The sequence below is a fragment of the Crinia signifera genome, chromosome 1, assembly GCF_055691185.1.
Source record: "Crinia signifera chromosome 1, ASM5569118v1, whole genome shotgun sequence".
Taxonomy (NCBI): Eukaryota; Metazoa; Chordata; class Amphibia; order Anura; family Myobatrachidae; genus Crinia; species Crinia signifera.
In genome coordinates, this window is record NC_139217.1 from 374,036,257 (window position 1) to 374,063,465 (window position 27,209).

At 42.8% G+C, this 27,209-nt stretch overlaps 1 protein-coding gene across 1 annotated transcript in view; it reads left to right on the forward strand.

Annotated features, from left to right (window-relative positions):
* Positions 1–27,209, forward strand: part of KNTC1 (kinetochore associated 1) — a 227,099-nt gene that overhangs the window by 150,261 nt on the left and 49,629 nt on the right. Inside the window, exons 37-43 of the mRNA XM_083151336.1 lie at positions 11,990–12,134; positions 12,356–12,412; positions 12,846–13,009; positions 15,376–15,480; positions 15,621–15,749; positions 24,812–24,928; positions 26,122–26,231. Coding sequence (XP_083007462.1) covers positions 11,990–12,134; positions 12,356–12,412; positions 12,846–13,009; positions 15,376–15,480; positions 15,621–15,749; positions 24,812–24,928; positions 26,122–26,231 — 827 coding nt within the window. The remainder of the gene's footprint in view (positions 1–11,989; positions 12,135–12,355; positions 12,413–12,845; positions 13,010–15,375; positions 15,481–15,620; positions 15,750–24,811; positions 24,929–26,121; positions 26,232–27,209) is intronic.

The window sequence follows — 27,209 nt, forward strand, 5'->3', positions numbered from 1 at the left end:
CATGTTTTTGCCTGTGCTCACAGTGATTCTCCAGTCTGCTGGATTCGCTGCCGGTCACCGTATTCAACACCCCAGGGGCTCGCTGCCGGCGAAAATATCCCAATACGACGACAAAGCGGTGGCAGACAGGATGGCCGGCGTATTAGACAGGCAGGAGGGGGACAGGGCGGTCACTGTGGAGGGACAGAGGGCTGCAGCACACAATTATACACTGCATGGAGGGCCAGGTTACCTAGGCAGTAGTGTGCACTGAGCTGGTCCCGCTCCATGCATATCTAATGAGCGGGACCCAGTGCAGTGCATATTTAATGAGCATGTCCCCGCCCCCTGCATAAATAATGGGGGGAAAAATATGACAAAAAAAACATAGAAATACAACAGCGAATAGCAGCGACTATGAAACGGTGAATTGGACGCCATTCGCTGTTCGCTTTCGGTGAACAATGATCATTGAATACGTTGAATATCATTTTCAGAGAAAAAATTCACAGATTCTCCAAAAAACAGCCCTGTTCACCAAAAAAAACAGTGAATCAAGAGCATTGAATACTGCCCAATGTTGTAAGCTGGACAAAGTTTCAATAGGAAATTAAAAGAACTTTATTGGATCTTTATTTCCTGGAGTGAGTGGAAGAAATTCTGTACACCAACTTGGTTGGCCAGTTTTCTCCTTTCTTTTGCAGAAGGAGATAGATACTGACTTGTTGCTGTGATTTTTGTCTCGACATTGGGGTCAATCCAGTAAAGATGCGAGTTTGTCATATGAAGCTCACAAACTTTGCACAGAATGCACGCACCAGAGAATTCTCCAATTAAAAATGCCTACTGTATTTTTGGTACTCGCCCGGAGATGCAAATTTTCTACAGTATGCATTGTGGCAGAAGTGCATGAAAAAGTAGGGAGACCTTTTTGGACTCCAGAAAAGTGACAGTTTTGTATGCAGAATCTTTTAGAAGATAAAGGTGCTTGTGGGATAATTTGCAGCCATTTTAAAGTTAAAAAAAAATGTTACAAAGCAATTATTTTTGTCTTTAATACTTTTATTACATGTGGTATGTATTATCTAACAAAAAAAGTTGATTAAGAGGTATTTTGTGGCCAATGTTTTTAATCCAGGGGTTCCCAATCTTTTTCAAATCACGGCCCCAAAAATTATATATAAAATGAAGAAGATTGTGTTTATATGTGGTTCTTAGGTTCATATATGTGTTAAAAGGCAGGATATGCTTCCCCAGGGAGCCATGAAAAAGTAGACAGTCTGTAATCTTTGGACTAATTATGAACAATGATAATTGAATGCTTCCAAATGTCTAATAAGTCATTAGGGGCTGCATTAGGGGTTCTGCACAGTGTCCAGATAATTTAACCATAAAATAAAATTATCTTCTACATCTCTCACCCTCCTTGTGGTGCAGATGGCAAATGTGAGTTTATTCTGACTGGTTAAATTCTATTTGGATTGCAACAGGAATTTGCAATGCAAATTTGTCAAGAAAACTCACACCTAATTGGATTAACCCTATTACTTCTGATTCAACGACTTTGAATTTGATTGCAACAAATAATACAACAAACGGTGGGCTACAATAAATATTTACAGAGTTTTTTCATTTAAAATAAACAGTATATTGGTTATTTTGTTAGCTGGGTACACATATGTACAATCGTCGGGCCGTTTTTCCGATCTGCGGACGAACGGCCGTTCGATTGTATATATGTGTACGCTGTCCCGATCCCTTCGTTGCGATCGATAAACGGCCAAAAACGCTCTTGGCCGTCCACGGTCGGTCGGTCGCAGGTTCTTTGCTGCTTAATATTCTTCCGACAGGACGGCTCCATATCGAAAGAAAAGTGACATGTGTACGCACATTCGATCGATATGCAGCCCGTTCCTGCGATCATTCCTCCCAAAAGCAGCACGCCCATGTGGGTGTTGACTAGCTGCGTCATCCCTCCATCAGCGCAGCATGTAAACAACAGGAAGTCTTCTCCCCCGTACTTTCCGCGCCATGCTGTTAAAGAATATTCGTTGTGTGTGCATTCCTTTTGAAATAAATAATCGTTGTGTGTGCATTCCTGACAGATATAGTTATAGAAGATAGATAGATAGATAGATATGTGATGTTCATTGTTCTGCATAAACACTTAACATTTATTAAGAAATACTGACAAAAAATACTGTGAACACTTTGTTTATTTGGGTGGTCGGACCTGAACAGAGTATCACATACAGGTGCTTGCGTGAAGGTGTAGCAGGAACGCCCACCCACCCAAAAAACATAAAAACACATTTGAACATGGTGGTGTATGTAGTGGAAAGCGGTCCCACGGCAGCAACGCATCACATGGGAACATCCCGGCCTGCTCACATGTGATGCATTGCTGCCGTGGGACTGCTTGCCATGACATAAGTGCCACGTGTGAAGGTGTAGCAGGAAAGCCCACCCACCCAAAAAACATAAAAACACATTTGAACATGGTGGTGTATGTAGTGGAAAGCGGTCCCACGGCAGCAACGCATCACATGGGAACATCCCGGCCTGCTCACATGTGATGCATTGCTGCCGTGGGACTGCTTGCCATGACATAAGTGCCACGTGTGAAGGTGTAGCAGGAAAGCCCACCCACCCAAAAAACATAAAAACACATTTGAACATGGTGGTGTATGTAGTGGAAAGCGGTCCCACGGCAGCAACGCATCACATGGGAACATCCCGGCCTGCTCACATGTGATGCATTGCTGCCGTGGGACTGCTTGCCATGACATAAGTGCCACGTGTGAAGGTTTAGCAGGAAAGCCCACCCACCCAAAAAACATAAAAACACGGTACTTATGTAATATCTGGGCTCCCGTTTTTCTTATAAGACCGCATCCCCTCGCGGGTCTCGCTGCGCTCGCCACGCTTCGGGCACGGTGGCTCGCTGCGCTCGCCACACTATATAAAATCAACTCCATGCGTAGTTGGATAGTAGGGGTATGAAAAAATGGGGTGCATTTAACATGGGAGCCCAGATAATACATAAGTACCAAAAACACATTTGAACATGGTGGTGTATGTAGTGGAAAGCGGTCCCACGGCAGCAACGCATCACATGGGAACATCCCGGCCTGCTCACATGTGATGCATTGCTGCCGTGGGACTGCTTGCCATGACATGCACCATTTTAAGGTGCATGCTGCTGGCCTCCAAATAAACAAGAAGGAGAAAAAAGTAAAATAAAGTACACAAACTATTTTTTGACTTTATAATGCAAACCGTTATAAATTTTTTCATATAAAGAGTGTACTACTGCTACGCCTTTTTGGATTTTCGTAATTTTTTGGGCTACGGTATGGACTTTCCCGCTTAGTTCTTGTAGACATTTATGGACTTGTGTCATGTTTTCTTGCATTGTGCTTTCGTCGCTGGACGTGTCAGGTGATGGTGTGTTCTTCTCCCCCTCTGCACTGACATCTGAAATCTCGATGATATCTATAATAAGTACAGATAAAGAAATGTTTACCTTTCCACAAATGATACGTCACTATCCCATAAAGATGATTTGCAATATACACTCACCATCTACACTGCTGGTGATCGCAATCACTTGGTGGCCCTCTGTGGTCCCTTGCATCGGCTGCGCAGCCTGGATATCATCTATAGTGACAAGGTAAAGTGACATATTACTACCCCTTGTTGTGTGTATAAAACATGTGTTGTTCTGTTGGTGTGCTGGTACAAAACCTTACCTGTTGTACTCTCCTTCTTTATTTTTAGGTTGGAGGCCCTGTCTCTGCCTTCCTCATGTCTTCTCCTGGATTGGATTTCCTCTGAGTAAAAACAAGCAACATGTCAGCAAAACACACAAAATGTAATGGATCAAGACAGTATATTAATAAAGCCACCTAGGGCATTGGACTCACTTCTTTTAATAATTCCACGAATTTTCTTGAGCTTGGCCTGCTCCTTGTGCTTCAGGTCTGACCACCGTTTTTGTAGCTGGTATTTGGACCTTCTTTTCCCAAACTTCTCCTTTATCTCCTTGCATACACGCTGCATAATAATTTCTTTTCTATAATTTGTCTTGGGGTATGTTTTTCTCGAACAATCGTAGTCCCTTCTATCCAGCATTTTGACCATCAGTTCCACCTCTGCAGATGACATGGCGGATGCGCGCGTCACTTTTTTCTCCTTGTCCTGTCTCTCAGCGATTTCTTTATCTATTGTTATCAGTGCTGAATTGGAAAACAAAGGTGCTTTACTGGCCTCCCCCATATGCGGTGGCCCCAGACCCTCCGACATGGCTCCTCGATGTCCCGTGTCTGTGTGACGCGAAGCACGTGAGTGGGGCGGAGATTCCTGCGCTCATCCAATCACTGTGTTTCAAGCCACGTTCAGCACGAAAGAATATTCCGTCGTTGCTGTTCGAGTGATCGGAGCTGCGCTGCGAATTTTCCGGACTATTTATCGACATTTCTTTCGGTGAGTATTAAAACAAAATGTGTAGTTTTCTATGACAGGGACTTCAATCTGTGGGCCATGGGTATGCTGGGGCTTGTAGTGACCGTGTATCCTATGTCCCACAGAGTTTCAACTCCTGTACTATAGCTACAGTATATCTAGTGGCCCACAGACTGAACACCTGTACATTAAATGGTTTATGGTGTGCTTTGTGTATCAAGAAAATAATATGCCTTTTTATTTTATTTTTTGGAACAGAAATTCAACCATGGCAGAAAAAAATGTTGAATTTATGAAGGACTTCATTGAGGCCTACAGGGATCAGAATTGTCTCTGGAATACCAAATCCAAAGACCATTCGAATCGGCAGAAGAGGCTATCTGCTCTGGAGGAGCTGGTGAGGGTGAGCCAGACCTACTACCCCACAGCAAATGTAGAGTGGGTCCGGACTCGGATCGCTAATATGAGGACCGTATTTAAAAAGGAACTAAATAAGGTGGAGTCCTCAAAGCGGTCTGGGGCAGGGGCAGACCAAGTCTATGTGCCCAGGCTGTGGTACTACGACCTGCTGGCCTTCACGGTGGACCAGGAGCTGCCCAGGGATTCGGTCAGCAACACTACAAGGAACCAGCCTGCCCCCTCCACCTCCGCGTGCAACCAAGAGCTTTCTGATGACACCATTTGCGGCACAGTAAGTAGACGTATTTTATTTTAAATTTTTTTTTTAAAACCAGATAAATATAACAGCAAGTACAGTATAAAAATTGTGAACATGTAAAATGAAAAGGGGGGGTATCGCCCCCTGCAACTGACCTCTCTGTTGGGCACAACAGAGAGGTCAGTTGCAGGGGGCGATACCCCCCCTTTTGGTTATACATCGTCAATTTGACCTTCTCTGTGGCCCTAATTCTGGTTCTTCTCAGTGGTGGAGGTATACTGTTATCCGCCTGAGAACACAGTGATCAATATTCAGACATCGCAAGTGCATTTACCACATTTTTTGTATTTGGAACTTTTGGTTGGCATTGGTAATCCCTGGTATCTACACTGTTGTAGTCTTTCTGGCGCGGATTATTGTAATATTTTTTTGTTGTCTAAAATTAACGAAATAATATCATTCTGCCAATCCACAGCGCCAACACCAATAAAATACTGCATGTATTCATCCCTGGTTAATTTAGCATGCATAGATGCATTTCTGGTATTTAAATTAGTATTTGGTATGTCTGGTATCTAAATAATTAGTTTCCAGAGATGCCAGTCATAACGCCTCTTCAACTAGCTCACTTTCATCCATGGCAGCAACATGGTGGTGTGTGGGCTGCGTTCTTCTGCGTAGATATAAAAATATATGGAAGTCTTAAAAATCGATAGTGATACATCATTGTCATCTTGTTTTGTTACAGCCATCGCTATTTGCCGAGGAGGAATCTTCGGCATCGCTGGAGGTGGCATCACAGCTGCCTTCACCGGCCCTCTGCTCCACCCCCACACCAACCGCCACGACCAGCGCTGAACCGCAAACAAGCGCTCAACCTCCAGCAGAAGCGCCATCAAGAAGAGGGCGCAAAAGGCCGAGGCAGACTCCAGATGCTGCGGACGTGGCAACCACCAAGATCCTGGAGTCTGCCAACAGATTGATGACCATGGAGGAGGATGATGCGGACCGGGTGGGGAGTGTATTGGCTGACAATTTAAGAAAGTTAGACCCGGCTACAAGGGTGGAGGTAGAGCGCATATTTTATGAAACGCTGTACCGGGCCCGTGTGGGGACTCTGTCCCGGCACACACGGCTCACCGATGAGATCCCTCTGCCTAGGGTTGAATTTCAACCCATCAGCCCTGCCCCTATACCCCAACAAGCGGTATTTCACCCGGTGCAATATCCGCACTACCAACATTTCCAGCCACCAACTGGGCAAAGGCAGCACCAACCGGCAACGTTGGCTAATACACTCCCACCAGGTCCACCTGGTGGCCCCTTCCAGAGTTTAGTGGAAAGTCCATCTCCCTCCCAACCACCGATGGATACAGGGGATTATGGGGTGGGACAAGTTTACCACCAGATGTAAATATTTTATATAGTTTATTTAATTGCATTATTGTTTTAATAATATAGTTTAAATATTTTTATGTTTAAGTATTTCTTTATTATTTATTTCCTTGTTATTTATGTTATATTTGTTATAAGTTTATAAGTTAATAATTTATATAAAAATTAAAAATTCTCTAATCTAGTTGGTGTCCGTGTGAAAATATCATTTACCATGCAGGTTGACTATAGGGCAAAGATATACATATGGGGTACATGCATGTTGTTTCAATATTTACCTTCATGTATTGCTCCTGGAGACTGTACAAAAGTACCAGGAGAAATTGGCATAGAAATAGGTGTGGTGGAGCAACTACTTGCTAGTACATAAACACCAGTACTGGGTACAGTCTGCACTCCAGGTGTCGTGGCATTGTGCCCTCCAGGAATGCCTGGCACCTGAGTACTACCACTCACTTGCCGTGATTCGGCCTCCACCTCCCCCTCCTTGCTGCAAGAAGACGCAGAGGACAACTTGTGTAGAACTGTGAGTATACAAATTTTATTGGCAAAATATTGATTAGTACACACCAAAAAACAATATATTTACAATGACAAAAACGTATATTTTCAAGCAATCATGTCATTCTGCCACTCCACAGCCCCAACACCATTGAAATAATTCAAGTACTCGTCTCTTGACAACTTTGCTTGCGTTGATGCATTTCTGGTGTTTAAATTATTTGCCAAAGCTGTCAGACCAATAGGCTCGTCAACAACTTGGCTGTCGTCCACTGTAGCCCCCAGTTGTTGTGTGTGCACCGCTTTTCTGCGCATGTAGTTGTGCAGCACACAACAGGCCAGCACCACTTTGTCAATCTTATCTAGGCGCAGATTGATGGCACTGTGAAAAATTCTGAATTTATTACTCAGAATCCCAAACGCATTTTCAACCACTCGCCTGGCACGTGACAGGCGATAGTTAAAAATGCGCCGTTCCCTGTTCAGTGCCCTTTGTGGGTAGGGTTTAAGGACATTAGGGTGCAATGCAAAGGCCTCATCCGCCACAAAAACAAAGTTCAAACCGTGCTCATTTTCAGTCCGCTCTGGCAGATTCAGTTCATTTTTTTTCAGTTGGTCGTGGAAAAAGGTATTCTCCAGGGCTCCTCCATCTGAAACTCTACCATTTTTCCCAATGTCCACAAATATAAACTCGTATCGAGCATTAGCGATGGCCATTAGAACAATGCTGAAGAACCCCTTATAGTTATAATAAAAAGAGCCACTCTTTGCAGGGGGCATGATTCTGACGTGTTTGCCATCGATAGCTCCACCACAATTAGGGAAATTCCAAAGATCACGGAAATCACGTGCAATATTTTGCCACTCCTCCTTGGTCGATGGAAACTGCAATATAAAAGTATATGCGTATTAATAATCTGTTGGGTTGATTTTAGACCCATCAGCCCTCCCCATTGCAGCCTCAAAGCTATTACCCGCCTTATCAAAATGACCCCCCACCCACTGGTGTAAAAGTTTAAATTAACAGGCATTGTAAAGATATACATATAGGGTACAGGTATGTGCACAGCTATACATATGGGGGACATGTATGTAATTTCCATATTTACCTTCATGTATTTGTCCTGTAGAACTTGGACGATGGCATCACAGGTGTCTGGTATTATCAACCCCAGCGCTTGAGATGATATTGCGGTGGTGAATCTCAGGTCGGCAAGGGTCCTGCCTGTTGCCAGGTAACGCAGCGTTGCCACCAGTCTCTGCTCTGCAGAAATAGGCCTCCTGAAATAGGTGTCCTCTCTCTCTATTAAAGGGGTAACCAGTGTCAGCAGCTCCATGAAGGTAGCGTCATCCATACGGAGATAATTTCTGAAATCATCAGGATTGTTCTCCCGTATCTCCTGTAGCAATGGCATGTGGGAGAAGGTGTCTCTCCTCAGAAGCCAGTCTCTGGTCCAGCAGCTCCGATTCTTGGTCCTTTTTCTTTTTTTAATAGCCTGCAATCTAATGGCCATAGCAGCCAAAATGCACGCACGAGCCTTCCTTCTCCTCAAGCTCATAATTAAAAAGGCCCAAATGCACCGATAGACGAACGAACGTACGTATATCCTGCACAGCTAGCAATGGATCTGAATAGTCACGGCTCTATTCACTGTACTACACGAACGATTCTTTGTTCCGTGATCACGCCTCGTTTTGGTATGCTCTTTTAATCCAGCCCATTATGATAATGTTGTGTACATTTTTATCGTGCGAATAGCCAGAACGGGAGAGTGTGTACGGTGGTACAATCTTTTTCTTGCGATTGTTTGGACGGGAGTACATCGGACGTCGCAAGTAAAATTGTACATATGTGTACGCGCAGATCGGTCGTATGTTTCGGACGGCCGAACGTGTATTCGGTCGATCGAACGGTCGCAAGAAAAATCAAATTGTACATATGTGTACCCAGCTTTTGATGTACACAGGACAACATTTTACTACTGTGAACTCCAATATTCGAAGCCTGTGATCATATGGTACTATTTTACATGGATGCACAGAGCAAGGTTAACATAAACCATTATAATATTTCATTTTAAGTCTGGACATTGTCATTCAGTCCACAGAATGAGTATAAATAAATATAGCATTTCTTTTGTAATATATTAGACTATAGTAATCTATAGGTTTCATCTATGTGATTCAGTTGGGACCAGTTCTGTTTATATTTATGTTGGTGACATTGCAAATGGTATTGAAGGGGAAGTATGCCTATTTGCAGATGACATAATCACTATTTCAGGTTGCAAACAGGCAGGTAAGTAATGTAACATAGAAATCTGAATGTGTTATGCATGGAACTAAATGTTGATACAGTATTTACCAGTATGCAGAGTCCTACATTTCTATACAGCTACTGTACACCACTCCTGTCTATACACTTGGTTTCATAGCTGTTATCTTTATCAGTGTGCACTAGCACCAGCCCCAATCTAGGTGCAAGTTTCTATTTGCCTTCACTAAACGTAGCTTACAGCATGTGCAAAAAACATGTTACCACATACGTTCACCCAATAACCTGCTTATGGAGATACAAATTTGCGTTCTGTATCACCTCTCGCCTACGAGGCATGCACAGTGCAAAAACCACAAGACCCATCTCGAAATCCGAAGACCTCAGGCTTAGAGTGTTTTTTCTTAGTTTTTGTGCAATAAGACAATTGAAGTTATTTGTCCTCAGTCGAGAGAGCTTTGCCTTATTCTCTCCCTTTGCTTTTATTACTTATAAAAAACTTTTTAATATATGTTATGATAATTGTCCCGGGTTGGTTCACCAGGAGCGCACACAATGACCTTCAAGCATTATTTTAGTTCTCTGTTGAATGGTATATGTAACTTAACCAGGGCCGGTGCAAGGCACCGGAGCGCCCCAGGCGAGTCGGGGTGGGGGCGCCCCGGTGCCGGGGGAGGGGGGTACCTGTCCTGCGGCGCTGTCCGGTGCCGGGGGAGGGGGGTACCTGTCCTGCGGCGCTGTGTATTTAAAGCTGGCGGCGGAGGCAGCGGGGGTCCCTGCAGTCCATTAGAAATAACGAGCGCTATCCGCCGGGCTATGCGGAAGCGCTTCTGTTGTGAAAACACTGGCAGCACGCTGATTGGCTGAGATCAGCGTGCGCCGTGCTGCCAGTGTTTTCACAACAGAAGCGCTTCCGCATAGCCCGGCGGATGGCGCTCGTTATTTCTAATGGACTGCAGGTACCCAGGCGGCACGGGGGGGGGGGGGGGGGCAAAATGCCGCCCTCCAGATGCCTAGATTCGCCTAGTGGTGGCGCCGGCCCTGAACTTAACTCTAAAAGTGATGAAAATACTTTGCTTAGAGGCCAAGAAACCACTCCTAAATATCTATTAACCCTTTTCCGACGCAGCATGTTTTTTCCTTCCTGACAGAGGCCTTTTTTTCAAATCTGACATGTATCACTTAAGTGGGGATAACTTTTTTTTGCTTTTACTTATCCCAGTGATTTTGAGATTGTTTTCCCGTGACACATTGTACTTTAAAGTAGTGGTAAATTTTGGTCGATACAGTTTTTTTTTTTTTTGTGAAAAATACCAAAATGTCGTAAAAAAATGGAACATTTTGCTATTTGCAAAATGTAAAATTTTCTGCTTGTGAGACAAATAATCATACCACTCAAAATAGTTAATAACTAACATAGACCATATCTAAACATTATTTTTAAATCATTATTGCAAGCTCCTTTAATTTTTTTGGACACTAGGGGGCAGCAGAGTCTAAATTTTACACATCATACAGTTTAACGCTGCTTTTGGCTGTTCACGTTTGAACAGCCAATCGCAGCGATCGCCCATGACGGGGGGCATCGCTGCCCCCCCTGGGCAATGAGGGAGGATGTCTGCTGTCAGGGACAGCAGACATCGTCCCTCTGTCACCGCGTCTGTAGACGCGGTGGCACTTTGAAGTCATGACGTACATGTACGTCATGTGTCGGGAAGTACATCCCGGCCATGACGTACATGTACGTCAAATGTCGGGAAGGGGTTAATGGAAAAACTGTTTTTCTTCTTTTTTGATTATCTCTGTTTAGGTGATCTTTTTTTCTTTCATTGGGCCAGATGTATCAAGCTTCAAAAAGTGATAAAGTGGAGAGTGATAAACAACTAGCCAATCAGCTCCTACTTGTCATTTTTCAAACCCAGTCTGTAACATGGCAGGAAGAAGCTGATTGGCTGGCTGTTTATCACTCTTCATTTTATCACTTTCTGAAGCTTGATACATTTGCCCCATTGGGGCAGATGTATTAAGCCTTAACAAGAGATAAATGCAAGGGTGATAAGGAGAGATAAATGTCCAGCCAATCAGCTCCTTACTGACTTTTTTCAAACACAGCCTGTAACATGACAGTTAGCAGGTGATTGGCTGGATGTTTATCTCTCCTTATAACCCTTGGATTTATCTCTTGTTAAAGCTTAATACATGTGCCCCATAGTGCTTTATGAAGGAAAAAGTAAAGCCACAAAAAAAACATGCCTAGTATGATTGGATTATTATGAGCCTAAATAAGCACTTATTTATACACAGGTTCAATATAGGTAGATTCTCACATCAAATACTTACTAACAAGACACATAGCTAAAAAGCTTAGGTTTGTCATTTTACATTTGTTTTGTTCTGTATCAGATGTTCCCTGTGCACTGTTATTTAAACTGTTACGTGTTCAAAGGTACAATTTACCTTAATTTTTTATATATTTGAGATATCAATTTTGGCTTTATTTGGTCCTTCATTTCTTCCTCGTCCATCTCCAATAGTAAATATATATTTTTTCTTTCTAGTTTTCTATTTAGCAGTTTAAGCTCTTTGCTAGCCTTTCAATGTATCAAGTGATTGCTTTAAAGTTTAAACCAACATTTTCATATGCCTGTTTTAGGGCTTTTTGTTAAACATCTATCCGTTTTAAGTATTGAAAATTTGATCATTGTTTTCTAAAACAGAATGCAAGCTTTGGAGGTGAAAGAGACCATTTTGAAGAGTGGACATATGAAGATTTTTTTAGTGAAGATGGAATTGTCCTTGATCCATTGGTGGTTCTACCAGTTGCCTATGACTTGACTACTGCTTTTGTGCCAAGTACAGCTGGTAATTACACCAGCATCAATGATTCTTTGTTTTCTATTCTCCATATTACTAGAATTTTTGAGCCCTATATTTTCTGTATGTATTTATAAGAATGTGTCTGTCTGTTGGTAGCACTACTAATTTTTAAGGATAGACCTTTTATTAAAAATGTAAGCTTGCTATATCTTTTTTTGTTTTAACTTTTGCTTTTATTAAAGTACACTTTCCTGTTTGCTTCACAGGCAGAAAGATGTATCCTTTCGATTGTGCAAATCTGGCAAACTCTCCATATATTAAAGGTACTTAACAATTGGAAACAACAGTGATAAAAAAAAAATGGGTAGTAACAGACTGACATGTATTTAATTCAATATTTTTTTCTGAATTTCTCTATAAGTAACATTTGGCCTAAGGGTGCCGTGATTTAAAAAAGTTTGGAATTGCTGGCCTATGGGTTTAAATATGTATAATATATGTAAATATTAAAAAAAAATCATGGTTTGTATATTTTATTTGTTGTTAATTTGTTTTCATTTCTCTTAACTGTGTTGTGTGCAATTTTTTTTTTTTTGGGGGGGGGGGGGATGCAGTATCACGGCTCTCCTTCATGGCTGTTATTAATATGGTATTAACTTTGTTTTTGTTTGCAATGACATGTTGGTAAACTTTTATTTGTAGTTATAATATATTTTTAATCACATTTTATTGTAACCTCTTTTTGTGATTTAACAGGAGAAAAAGCTCTACAACCTGCTGAAACGCCCATTGTTGCATTGTTGGACAATTTGCAAGAATGTAGCCAGTGCGAACTCACCTTGCAGCTCATGCTCTTGGCATTTGGTACATGCTTGCAACATGGAAATTCAAATAATATGAATACTCATTTGAGTGTAAAGGTATAATCCTATGACAGCTATTTTATTCTGGTTCATTATCTGTTGTTATAATCCTCATGTCACTTCAGTGGTCACTTGCTGGATTCAGTCCTGGATCTAGTTAGTGGTTATAACCAGTGTAACAGGTGTGCAATCACAGCTGCCTGACTGTCTAGATGAGTGCAACCCTGCTAGCAAAATGGCTAACAGAAAAAACACTGAGGCGCTGCTGCAGCACAAACTGAGTACACTGTATATAGTTTGTAGCAATTGAATTACTTGGAGTAAAGAGAAGTTACATTGATCAATATAATATCATTAAAATAAAAGTGTAACTGCATCAACAGTTAAACAGTATAATGAAAAATATATACATGTTAAAAGCTGTTTAACAATTTATTGCAGTCTCTGTTTTAGTAAACACAAATATAATTGTCCAATAGCAGCTTATTGTCTCCACATAAATATACTGTATCATATTAGTACCAACAGTTTAATTCACTGTTAAGAGGATTGTCTAAAGGTGGCCACACACCAGTGTGATTTAGCTTGATTTCACCCAATTCGGGTGAAATTGGGCAAATCTCATGTGTTTTAGATCCAATCTGATGCACGGCCCCAAGTGCATTGGATTAAAGCCCCTAGATCACAAGTGCTGCACGTAGGATCTGTGCACATCCGCCAGCAATGTGTAGTCTGCTGGAGTGGAGCTCAATTTAGCCAGAGGTAATGAACTCCTTAGAGGTAATGATCTCCCGTGGTACAACCGGATACATCACCCTCTAGCTGACGTAAGTACTCTGTGGGGAGTCTGGCTTGAGAAAGCTTCCACGAGCAGAGAAATTCATTGTAGCCTCTTGTTGTTTGCGGCTTCCAACCAGTGATACCAACAACTGTCTCTCCGCATTTACCTTATGTGTTGCTGCATCTGAGCAGCCTCCCCACAGAGAACTTCTCTATTACAATGCTATACACAGGCTTTACACCATAATACTTTTAGGCAAGCTTCTTAACAGAGAGTTCCGGTCAGTGACATTTTGCCGTGTGCAGACTCACTGGCCTGCATTGAGAATTGAGACACTGGTTCATCAACTGCATAATTAATGTGTCAGAGGTATATTATTGAATACTTTACTGTTAGTCTGGCAAAAGTAATTATCTGGCACAGTTCTAGAACTGTACCTGTTATAAAATATCTAAAAATCTAGTTTTGGACAACTTTAGATTTAAGTTTTTTAATCATTGCGATGAAGTGAATAGTATGTCACACAGTAGTTCCCCCAATTCATATTATGCCCCTTAGCAGTACCCCCAATAATGCACAAAGTAATACCACCAATAATTCTATTCAAAAGAGTAATGTCCCAATTTGTATGGCACACAGCCCTCTTATTTATGCCCCATTATATGCAGCATCAAAGCCCCCTCAGTCATGCCCCTCTATATACCTCATTCCCCAAAGTCCGCTCAGTCATGCACCTCTATAGGCCTCATTCCACAGAGCCCTCTCAGTCATGCACCTCTATATGCCTCATTCCCCAGAGCCCTCTCAGTCATGCCCCTCTATATACCTCATTCCCCAAAGTCCGCTCAGTCATGCACCTCTATTTGCCTCATTCCCCAAAGTCCCACCAGTCATGCACCTCATTACTGTGTATCCGGAAAGTATTCACAGCGCTTCACTTTTTACACATTTTTTTGTTACAGCCTTATTTCCAAATTGAATAAATTATTTTTTTCCCTCAAAATTCGACACATAATACCCCCTAATGACCATGTAAAAAAAAGTTTTTGGGAGATTTGTGCAAATTTATTAAAAAGTCACATGTACATAAGAATTCACAGCTTTTGCTCAATAGTATTTTTGAATATGATGGTGGCAAAGAAAAATAGTATGGTCCAAAAGTACAACGTTTTGCAGATGTCAGAGAGTATGTCGGGCTGCTATTGCTGATCACGGACTAATTTCCCTGTATTAGTTAACAGCTTTTTTTAAAGGTCAGAGGCATGTTTGTGCACAGATGGCATAATCAAACCGACTGAGGTACTAATTAAATAATTTGTGCCCTAAGCATAGATATCATTAAAACCTGGACTGTTTGGAGAGCCTTGAGGACACAACTTTGATAGGCAATCTTTACTGGTTTTCCTGTGTACCTCTGGGTGTAAGGATATTGAGTATGGGTGCCTTCCTCTGGATTTTCTAGAGGCACTTCATGCACATGTACATTGCAGTAATATAAATCCCCCTTCAGCTTTAAGCAGTATGCGTCATGTTAACATCTCTTGTTCTTCCTTATTTATCATTTTAAGCAATTTATTATTAGCTTTGTTATAGTCATGTTTTACAAATGATGCACAACAATTTGATCTTTCTCTCCCCCCAGTTATATGGTGAACAAGTTATGTCAGAAGTCAAAGCAATCATTTTAACATTGGGAGAGAAAACCATAAAATTAATTAAATACACTGCAGTTTCATTGTTACACAAGGTAAGAGATTATTCTTGAGGTGCGTATTTAACATGATGGCATAACCTTTACACTGAAGAGCTGCAAACTATTTTATCATTGATTTAAAAAAACTTATTTGCGTTTTTTTCTCTGTTTTTTTACAATTTAATTTGCAACAGGTTTTTAATTGTCGTGCGGTGGATTGCAACCTTGCACTTGGCTACTGCACTCTTCTTCCCAAAAATGAAGTGTTTACAAAGCTCTGGGATGTCATAAATAACACATGGCAAAATTACAACAAAGTTCTGGTATGTTAAGTATATTTTCTGATAATCTTGAGCAGTGTTTTTTAAGTGCAATCCTCACAATTCCCAAAAAGCCCAGCCTATTTTGCAATTGTGTAGCGCCATGCTACCCAATGCGTATTACATCATAAATCACATCATCCTATCTGCCGTGCAGCACATGGGACAATGTAACGAACAACGGGCACAAACTACAGATTTGAAAAGTGAAAAGTATTTTTCTTAATTTCTGTCCTGAAGATCTACCAACCGTTCATGTTTTTCAGGCAACCTTGGGATCTGTCATAGGAATGAATGCAGCATGTTTAAAAATGTTACAGTTAGTAATGACTACAGCTATGCACCAGCTAGGTGATTTGGAAAAATGTGGATCTCCAGGATCAGTTTGGCCACCCCTGTTCTAAGTGATCTCACTAGATCACTTAGAAAATGCCCCTACATCTCTCCGTGTTTTGGGGCCACACGTCTTATCGCTCAGCGATTAATATCCAGCATGCTGGATATTAATCGGTCAGAGCCAGTGTTCTCACATCTAGCATCGCTCAAAACACTCAGCACATCTCTGCATGTGTATGCCCCTTAAGAGTGTATTCAAATAAACAATTTACTTAGTAACAGTCACATACAGGTTAAAACAGTATTAAAACACAATGTAATCATGAGAGAGATAAAGGGATAGTACAGAGAAAGATGAGGTTGGAGTTATAAGGTTAGTATGGATGGGGGTTGGGTCCTTTTGGTTTGAACGGCACATAATTTGTTAAACTCCATTTTGAAACTCCCAGAATGCATAGGTGTAGCTGCCATTTTGTTGCCTTTAAAGATTCCACAATGTGGTATTCCAGAATGCAGTCAATAGCCCACAATCTCATTCCACACCATTGCAACAATCACATGCTAAACTTATCCAGACAACCACGAACAACATGTCATTGTTATAAGCACATGGATATTTCTCTTTCGTCCAGTCCGGTGACACAGCTCCACCTTGGAACCCTCCTACATCCTAAGGTGGAGCTGTGTCACTGGACTGGACTCAGAAAGGGGGTCGAGCGGTAAGTTCTTACAAAATCCCCTTTTCTCTTTCATCCAGTCCGGTGACACAGCTCCACCTTGGGATGTAGGAGGATCCCAAGGTGGAGCTGTGTCACCGGACTGGACTCAGAGAAAGGGGTTAGAATGGTAAGTTCTTACAAAAATCCCCTTATTTAACAAAGCAAAGCACATGGTTCCGCAAAACATGCTCTACTACAAACCAACATCACACTACAGATGTGCCCATGTTACAATACCAGTTCCAATTACATACTTATATACCATACAATACCAGTTCTAATATACATACTAGAACATTATCTAATTAACCATAACAGTTACCTGAGCATTACAATATGCCATTCTACATTATGTCATATTGATAGTTAGTGTTAGTTTGGATGATTCCAGGGGATTTAGGTTCCATATACATGCCTCCAGTCTGCCATCCTGGGTAATATTGAACTGTGCAAAAGGAACATGTTACTTACTGTGTGTGTGTCTCTGAACAGGAAGCAGTCAGTCCTACCTTATCGGTTCATCCTACAGGCCCCTCACTATGGGGGTTATTCTGATTCACTCGGAAAGGCACAATCACTCTCTAATGGACAAAACCATATGCACTGCAGGTGGGGCTGATGTAACATGTGCAGAGAGAGTTAGATTTGGGTGGAGGATGTACTTCAAACTGATATCTATATTGCAGTGTAAAAATAAAGCAGTCCGTATTTACCCTGCACAGAAACAATAAAACACCCAAATCTAACTCTTTCTGCACATGTTACATCAGCCCCACCTGCAGTGCATATGGTTTTGTCCATTAGAGAGTGATTGTGCCTTTCCGAGTGAATCAGAAAAACCCCTATCTGTGGACATGCAGAATACACTAAGCCACATCTATTGCAATGCTTAATTAGCGTGCAGCACTAGTTTTTGTTGCTAAGTTAGACCAATGATAATCGGTTCTATATGTAATATATTTTTAAAATGGAAAATTATTACACTATCAAGTGTACACACTATAAGATGATCATTCCAATCTGCCTCAGGCAATAAATTGGACAATAGATCTTCTGGTGTGTACCCATACTTGGCTGGACCAATAATTAAACTATTGTACCTGTTTCCTAAGACATAAATCCTGAAAGCATTATGTGTAGAGGAGTTACATAATAGGTGAGGCTGAATAAAGACTTGCGTCCATCTAGTTCAACCTATGTTTAAAGTAGCTTATCCCTTGTTGTACTATATGTTCTGATATTTTAAAGACAGATTATGTTACTTCTTCGTACCCATGGATGTTTTTAACCAATAAATGTTTATCCAACCTTATTTTAAACATATTTATAGTGTCTGCCGACACCACTTCTCCAGGAAGAAAGTTCCAAAGCTTGACTGCTCTGACTGTAAAGAAATTCTTTCTTATAGATGAACAAAATCTTTTTTCTTCTAATCTAAACTCGTGCCCTCGCGTCCTAGATTCCTTTCTAGTAGAAAAAAGGGTGTTTGACAGTTCCTTATATTGGCCCTTAATATATTTATACACGTTGAGCATATCCCCCCTTAAACGTCTTTTCTCTAGTGTAAATAGTCCCAAATTGTTTAATCTTTCCTCGTAGCTTAAATTCTCCATTCCCCTAATAATCTTTGTTGCTCTTCTTTGGATTTTTTCTAATTCTATGATGTCTTTTTTATAGTGCTGAGCCCAGAACTGCACTGCATATTCGAGGTGCGGTCTAATCAGAGGCATAATTACTTTTGAGTACCTAGTTTCCATGCCCCTTTTAATACATGCGAGAATTTTGTTGGCCTTTTTTGTTGCTATATTACATTGAGCACTACACCCCAGTTTTTTTTTCTATTTGGACTCCTAGATCCTTTTCGAGTACTGATTTACCCAATTCATCCCCGCTTAGGTTATAACTAGCACACTGGTTATGTATCCCAAGGTGCATGACCTTGCATTTGTTCACATTGAACCTCATCTTCCATTTTCTCTTTCAATGGTCCTGGTGACACAGCTCAACACTGGGATGTAGGAGGGTCCGAAGGAGCCAGGCACCTATCCTAAAGCTTTAGAGGGTAGGCTCCTCCCCTACTGCATCCCTGGACTCTTCAGTTCGTGTTAGGTGCCCACTGGAGTGGGTGCTATTCTAAAGGGCTGCAGGAGCAGCCGAAGAATTAGAGTAGTTAGGGGATTTTTATTGTTTTATTAACTTTCACCCTAGCTAGGTAGGCACAGTGTGAGGATTCTCATAGTGAATCCTCACACTGCTTGCGCAGCAGGAGCTGACAGAAGCGCGTCCTGTCAGCTCACTGTGCACAAGGGAGACACTGTCTGGTCCCCCTGTGCAGCGCTTATAGCCTTTTCTAAAAGGCTGCCTGGGCTCCGGAGTACCCTGAAACCGGCTCCACGTTTAGGTGGGGATCATGGGGGACAGGCGCTCCGTGATGGCGGCGGCCATTTTATGCGGAGCTTACACGCTGAGCTCCTAGATGAGAGGACAGCAGCGTTGTGACAGGCATGTTCCAAGTGATCCCCATTTGAGGGGGAGACACTGGAACTAGGAAATCCTACCTAAGGAGCGGCTTGCTGGGGGTGGTTGGCGCCAAAAGGTCACGGACCCCGCAGCAGCAGGGACCTGTGGTCTCTTCCTTCACTCTGACTTTGGCGCCTTTCAGAACGCTTGCAGCGGAGCTGAGCTGGCTTACTGATCCTGGCAGAGTGACTTGGATTTCCTGGGCATCGCTTCCCCGCAGTTGAAACCAACAGACAGATAAGTGATTGGGTGCATTGCCTCTGTATAAACGCTTGTACATTGTTTGCACTGTGTATACTGATAGATATACATTTATCACTTGCATCATGTCTGAGCATCAGGCTGTGGTTTTGGGGGAGGGAGCCCTTAATGCACTGAGCGCGTGCAAAGTTTGCACACAAAAGTTTGTCCCTGAGCAGATGGCCAAGGGGGGCTTATGTATTACTTGCGCTGATGTGAGACCCATGGGCAGTGATCCCCATAGGGCAGAGCATATGGAACCTGCGTGGGCCAGGGCCCTAGGCAGGTCAGTAAACGCTTTGGTGCAGCTTTTGGACAGGCAGAGTGATGGGCTGGTAGAATCACAGAGACCTATGCCATCATCTCAGCAGTCGTCTGGCTCCTTGCCTCTTACCCAGGCAGATCCTGCACTTATCCAGGTGATGCAGGATACTGCAAAAGGGATTAACAGGTTCAGTGAAATGCTGGACAAAATGGATGAAAATGTGGCAGGGACCCCTAGAAGGTCTTATGCTTTAACTACTGTGGTAGATGAAGAGGAAGGAGAGTATACTGACATCCCCTGGGATCAGGGTGATGATTTGGAAGAGAACTCTGCTGCTGGTATAGAGGATCTCATTGTAGCTGTGAAGCAGGCTTTAAAGCTGACTGTGGAGGATAAGACTCCTGTTAAAGGTGTTTTTAAGCGACAGCGGAAGGAGGCTGTTACTTTTCCTTCAGATGAGGGGTTACAGGAATTGTTAGAAGGGGCTTGGAAAACTCCTGATAAGAGGCTTCAGATGCCAAAACGATTCCTAAATCTGTACCCCATGCCAGAGTCTCATGCGGAGCTCTGGGAAAGGGTCCCAGTTGTGGACGCTTCAGTGGCACGTTTGTCCAAGGCTACTGTATTACCAGTACAGGGCGGTGCAGCTTTTAAAGATTCTGTGGATAAAAAGCTGGAGGGAAACCTCAAGGCTATCTTTGAAGGGGTGGGGTTTACCTTACGACCCCTTATTGCTTCAGCCTGGGTTTCTAAGGCCATGATAGAGTGGGCTGGTGAATTATGCACCATGCTGCAGGCTGACCCGAGTGCATTACTGCTTGCAGAAAAGATTAAGGCAGCAGCAGAATATGCAGTTGAAGCAGAGGAGGAAGCTATTAAAATGGCAACCCGAGTGTCCACAGTCTCCATTAATGCCAGGAGAGTGCTTTGGCTTAAAGCCTGGGAAGCAGACAATGAGTCCAAGAAGGCTCTGGAAACATTAGCCTTCAAAGGAAAGGTACTCTTTGGTACCGAATTAGAGGAGATTATAAAACAGGCCACAGGCGGCAAAAGTACATTCCTGCCGGCCTCCTCAGCAAAGCAGACATCCAGATTTTCTGCTTTTAAGCCGTCCTTTCGGCCCTCCCCTAGAGGTGGTGCGTCCTTTCGAGGACAGTCTTTCAGGGGAAGGTTTCAGCCCTCTAGAGGCAAGACACAAAAGTCAAAATTTGGCTCTTTTCACAAGAAGCCTGCCAATAAAGGAGAGGATAAACCCTCTGCATGACTGTCAGGGGCTTTGCCCGACAGTGACAAAAGTGGGCGGGCGTCTCACACTCTTCAGGGACGCTTGGGCTTCTCTAGACCAGGATGCCTGGGTGCTAGACATCATAACACAGGGTTACAAAATCCCTTTCAGAGGGCCACCTCCGAAGAGGTTCATTCCCACATCCTTACCAAAGGAGGCACGGCTGCGTACAGCTCTTGTGAGAGCAGCGCACTCCCTTTTGGAAAAAGGGGTGGTGACACTAGTCCCCAAGACAGAGTGGAAGAAAGGCTTTTACTCCACGCTGTTCCTGGTGCCCAAACCAGACGGGTCTTTCAGACCAATACTAAATTTGAAGTCTCTAAATGTTCATTTATGGGTAGACCATTTCAAAATGGAGTCTCTACGGTCAGTACTCCTGAGTCTGGACCAGGGAGAATTTTTGGCGTCCATGGATGTCCAGGACGCATATTTGCACGTTCCTATACACCCGGAGCATCAGACCTTGTTGAGGTTTGCCATAGGAGACCTGCATTTACAATTCCGGGCGTTACCCTTTGGGCTAGCAACCGCGCCAAGGGTATTCACAAAGATAATGTCAGTAATGGCGGCGGTGCTGAGGCTCAGGGGAATCACAGTAATACCCTATTTGGACGATCTCCTGTTCAAAGCAGAGTCAGCAGCCATGCTGCAGAGTCACTTGGCAGAGGCCATCAGTTTTTTGCAGGCTCACGGCTGGATTTTAAATTTGCAAAAATCTCAGTTGGTACCGTCACAAAGGCTCCAATTCTTGGGAGTCATACTGGACACCCATCTTCATCGGGTATTCATCCCGGAGGTAAAGGCCAGGGATCTGGTCACCCTAGTCCAGGAGATTCTCAGGGCTCAGAGCATTTCAGTATGGAGGTGCCTCAAGCTCCTGGGGAAGATGGTGGCGTCATTCGAGACGCTTCAATTTGCCAGGTTCCACTCTCGGAGGTTCCAATGGAACATTTTGTCAGCTTGGTCAGGAGACACTTTGACCATGAAATCCGAGATGATAGTGCTGTCTTCGGACACCCGAGAATCCTTGAAATGGTGGACAGAAGTAGATTCCCTTCAGTGGGGTCGGTCATTACAGACCTGGGACTGGTTGATAGTAACTACCGACGCCAGTCTCAGGGGCTGGGGGGCAATAGTCCTGGATCTCAGGCTTCAGGGCCTGTGGACGGCAGAGGAATCAGCGTTACCAATCAACATCTTGGAGCTGAGAGCTGTCTGGAAAGTCATTTCCTTGGCGGGAGACAGGTTACAGAACCTCCCTTTGAGGATTCAGACCGACAATGCCACAGCTGTGGCGTATCTGAATCACCAGGGAGGTACACACAGCAAATTGGCCATGTGGGAGGTGTCCAGAATCTTCCTATGGGCGGAACAGAATGTTCCAGCTGTATCGGCTATATTCATCCCAGGAATAGAGAATATAGAAGCCGACTTCCTGAGCAGGGAGGAGCTCAAGGAAGGGGAATGGAGCTTACACCCTCAGGTGTTTCACCAAATCACTTCGATGTGGGGAACTCCGGATGTGGACCTGATGGCATCCAGGATCAACCGTCAAGTGCCCAGGTTCTATGCCAGAACAAGGGATCCACTAGCGGAGGCAGTGGATGCCATGACTATTCACTGGCAGGGAGATCTCCTTTATGCATTCCCACCAGTACCAATGTTACCGAGACTTCTGAAGAAAATACAGGGGCAGAAGGTTCCAGTGATCTTAGTGGCCCCGGATTGGCCAAGGAGATCCTGGTACTCGAGGCTTCAGAGGTTGTCTGTGGACTCATGGCGTCTACCTCTGAGACCAGACCTTCTAAGACAAGGCCCATTCAATCACCTGGATTCAGATCGATTGATTTTGACGGCCTGGCTATTGAAACCACCATTTTGAAAAGAAAAGGGTTTTCTGAGGCAGTAGTACAGACTATGATAAAAGCCAGAAAAGCTGTATCTTCGGCAAATTATTATAGAGTCTGGAAGACTTACATTCGATGGTGTGAGAGAAGAAAGGCTCATACATCTCATTTTAAGCTATCAAGAATGATGGAATTCTTACAAGATGGTTTTTCATCGGGCCTAAGCCTTCAGTCACTGAAGGTGCAGATTTCGGCCTTGTCCATCTATTTCCAGAAAAAGATAGCCATTTTGCCGGAAATTCAAACCTTTTTACAAGGAGTATCCAGGTTGAAACCTCCATACAAGCAACCAGTAGCACCTTGGGATCTATCACTGGTTTTGGAATGCCTTCAAAAGGCACCTTTTGAACCTTTAAGGTCGGCTGACTTTAAGTTTCTCACGTGGAAGCTAGTGTTTTTGTTAGCAGTAGCATCTGCTAAAAGAGTTTCAGAATTGGGAGCTTTATCATGTAAACCTCCCTTCTTAATTTTTCATGATGACAGGGCTGTTTTAAGAACAGTGCCTCAGTTTTTACCGAAGGTGGTATCTACCTTCCATTTAAATCAGGAGATAGTTCTACCTGTGTTTCAACCCCCAGAGGGTTCTAAGAAAAGGGACAAGTTGAGAACTTTGGATGTTGTGCGTGCCTTACGCATATATGTGGACAGAGTGAAGAGTGTCAGGAAGACTGACACATTGTTGGTATTGTATGACGTACACAAGATTGGTTGGCCTGCATCTAAGCAGACTATTGCTAGGTGGTTGCGGTCTGTGATAGCCTTTGCATACACCAAAGTGGGTAGACCAGTACCGGCCAAAATAAATGCGCATACCACCAGGTCAGTTGCCACCTCTTGGGCGGTTCGACATGGGGCCACAGCTGAGCAGGTTTGCAGAGCTGCTACTTGGTCATCTGTTCACACATTTGCCAAATTCTATAGATTCCATGAGTTCGCGTCGGAGGACGCATCATTCGGGCGAGCAGTGCTGAGAGCTGCAGACCTGAGCGTACCCTCCCAAAGGACCGGCTCTGGAACGTCCCAGTGTTGAGCTGTGTCACCAGGACCATTGAAAGAGAAAAAGGGATTTTTGTAAGAACTTACCGTTCGAATCCCTTTCTCTGATATGGTCCTGGTGACACAGCGATCCCTCCCTTACGCTCAGTAAGTATGCCAGAAGTTTCATGATGTTCATGTTAAAATGGTTAAAAGTTAACAGTTTTCTGTTATAAAATGTGCATATAATATGTGCAGGCGTTTGTACTGAGTTAATGTATTCCAGTGGCTTTGAAAGATGAACTGAAGAGTCCAGGGATGCAGTAGGGGAGGAGCCTACCCTCTAAAGCTTTAGGATAGGTGCCTGGCTCCTTCGGACCCTCCTACATCCCAGTGTTGAGCTGTGTCACCAGGACCATATCAGAGAAAGGGATTCGAACGGTAAGTTCTTACAAAAATCCCTTTTTTTTGCCCAATCATCTAGATTGTCAAGATCATTTTGAAGCGTGGTGACATCTTCTGATGATTTAATAACTCTGCTCAGTTTTGTATCGTCTGCAAAGATGGATATATTGCTGAGTAGCCCCATCCCATAATTGTTAATAAAAATGTTAAATAAAATGGGCCCAAGACCCGAACCCTGTGCCACTACACTTAGTACTGGTTTCATATTAGACACGGCACTGTTCATGACCACTCATTGTTCTTTATTACACAGCCAGGAGTGCATGAGGGCTGAAGTTAAGAAACACTGCTCCTAGACTTAATCATGTTTTTGCCTACTAAATTAGCTATTGCAACTTTTATTTCCTTCATAGGCAGTGGCTGTGGTTGGATCTCAGCTTGCTCTTGTATATAATGAAAATGAAGAGAGACTAAAATTTCAGGAGCTCATTACTGATGCTGAGTGGGGTATCCAACTATGTAATTTTGGAGTAAGTACAATATAATAGTATTTGGAACGTAGTCTTTTGGTTATCCCATAGAAACAGCTTCTTTGATCTAGTGGTCTTTAGGGGATGGGGTATACGGGAGGGTTGCGCCATGGACAGAGGGGGGGGGGGGTCTCCTAGCCGCGAAAGTGTAAGGTACCCTACCAGTACCTTTTACAGTAATAGAGGGAGTTTACACCTTGCGGTGTCACACTGTGCTTAGAGACCCTCATAAATGTATATCATGTACACTTGGACCATTGGATTTCAGTCAGCATATATGAATAAACACGTTTTGTGGAAAAAGAATATGTGGCATTTATTAAACCATACTGGATACAAATAATGCAATAAAACAATGTATAGACATATAGAAATTTCTATGCATAGGTAAGACAAGAATTACCAGTGTTTCTAATAAAAAACGGTGGATTATTTTAAAAAGATGGGGATAAAAATGTAACTAATACTGGTACACACAAACATAAGGTGGGTGGGATATGGGATGACACACTGGGGGTATGTCCTGTTTTAGAATAACGGTGGTCCTCCGACTCTATAGAGGATAATACTCCTACAGTCATATTTCCCCCATACAGACTATGTGGAAGGATCATTGTATGCTGTAACCTCCACCATTATTGTAAGGCATAAACCTTCCAAAATAATTATTGCTACTGTCAACATTCAGTAAGTGGTACATGATCTTCTTAATTGAAGATCCCTGATCCCCTTTGATCCAGACACTCTGGGCAGATTAATTAATAGATAGTGATAAAGTAGAAGGTGATAATGCACCAGCCAATCAGCCCCTAACTGTCAAGTTACAGACTGGGTTTGAAAAATGACAGAAGCTGATTGACTGTTGTGTTATCATTGGCCACTTTATTACTTCACCAAGCTTACTAAATCTGCCCCTGTTTTTTCCCCCTAATGAATGTTTTCCAGCAACTTGAACGGCTAATAACACTTTTATTATGGTAGTATGAAGAGACCAATTGAAGTGCCTGCTGGCAAATAGTGATTATGTGGAAGCAATCTTCCAGAGCCTTCTTTATTTCCTACAGTTAGTGATTGCTGTTTATCTTGACACACATCGAAAACAGTTCAAATTTGACATTTTAAAGTGGTTTCATAGTTTTGCAGTGCACAGGTTTGGGCATTACTTTAATTAAATCTGCAAATTAATTTTGCAGATTTCCTTCCAGTCTGCTTTCAGGCAGAGCTCACAACAGAAGAAAGAACTGATTACTACATTAGTTCAAAATTCAAATGTGGATACATCACTCATCTTGAAATATTGCAGGTAAATGGTTGCTCATTATACAGAAACTGTTTGTCTAAAACACTACATATATTAATAAATGTCCACTTCACAAGTCCTGCAGTGCCATCTCCTAGTGTTTTTCCATTTGGGTCTCACACTATCCCTTCTGATACTATTCCTCTAAGGGCATGCAGGCAGATGCTTTCTTCGTACGCGGCTCTCTGACGTGTGTGTGTGTGTGTGTGTGTGTGTGTATATATATATATATATGTATGTATATATATATATGTGTGTGTGTGTGTATATATATATATATATATATATATAATTTATTACAGCAATCCGTGCAACGAATATATACATTTTTAAAAAGTACATTAATGTACCACCACTGTACTGTACCTTCGTGCGCTGCGTCCTCTCCGTCCGAGCTATCCGGTGATTCCATCCACTTCCGGTCTCATGACCGCATCATACCGGAAGTGATGTCACCCCCATCAGTGGTGGCACCATGACAACTGCTGTTAATATAAACAGCAGGAATACTCAGCGCTCAACCAATATTGTGTGTGATACCTATTGGTATGTAGGTAATGAAGAAGGGGAAGGAAATTAATCAATAAATCAGTAAAATGTGAAGCAAATAAATGTTCTTTATTTGTTTGTTTTCATGTTGTGCACGTCCTGGTTAATATCTCAGGAATAGTCCATGGAGGTATCACTCTACTGCACCCCTCTAAAAGGGGCTTTAGGGTGTCTTTTATGGAGGTCCCTATGACCATAGTACCCTCACCTGGGACCTATGTTGTCAGCAGGTGACCGCAGCGGTCTCCATTGGGCAGGGTATGGGGGAGGGGATGAGTGCTTATGCACTAAAGGGGATATAACGAGTGGGATAAAAAGTCAAGTTCAATGTAGTTGTGCAAAACTCCTATGTAGGTATTGTTACATAGGAGTTTTGCACAACTAAATTGAACTTGACTTTTTATCCCACTTGTTATATCCCCTTTAGTGCAT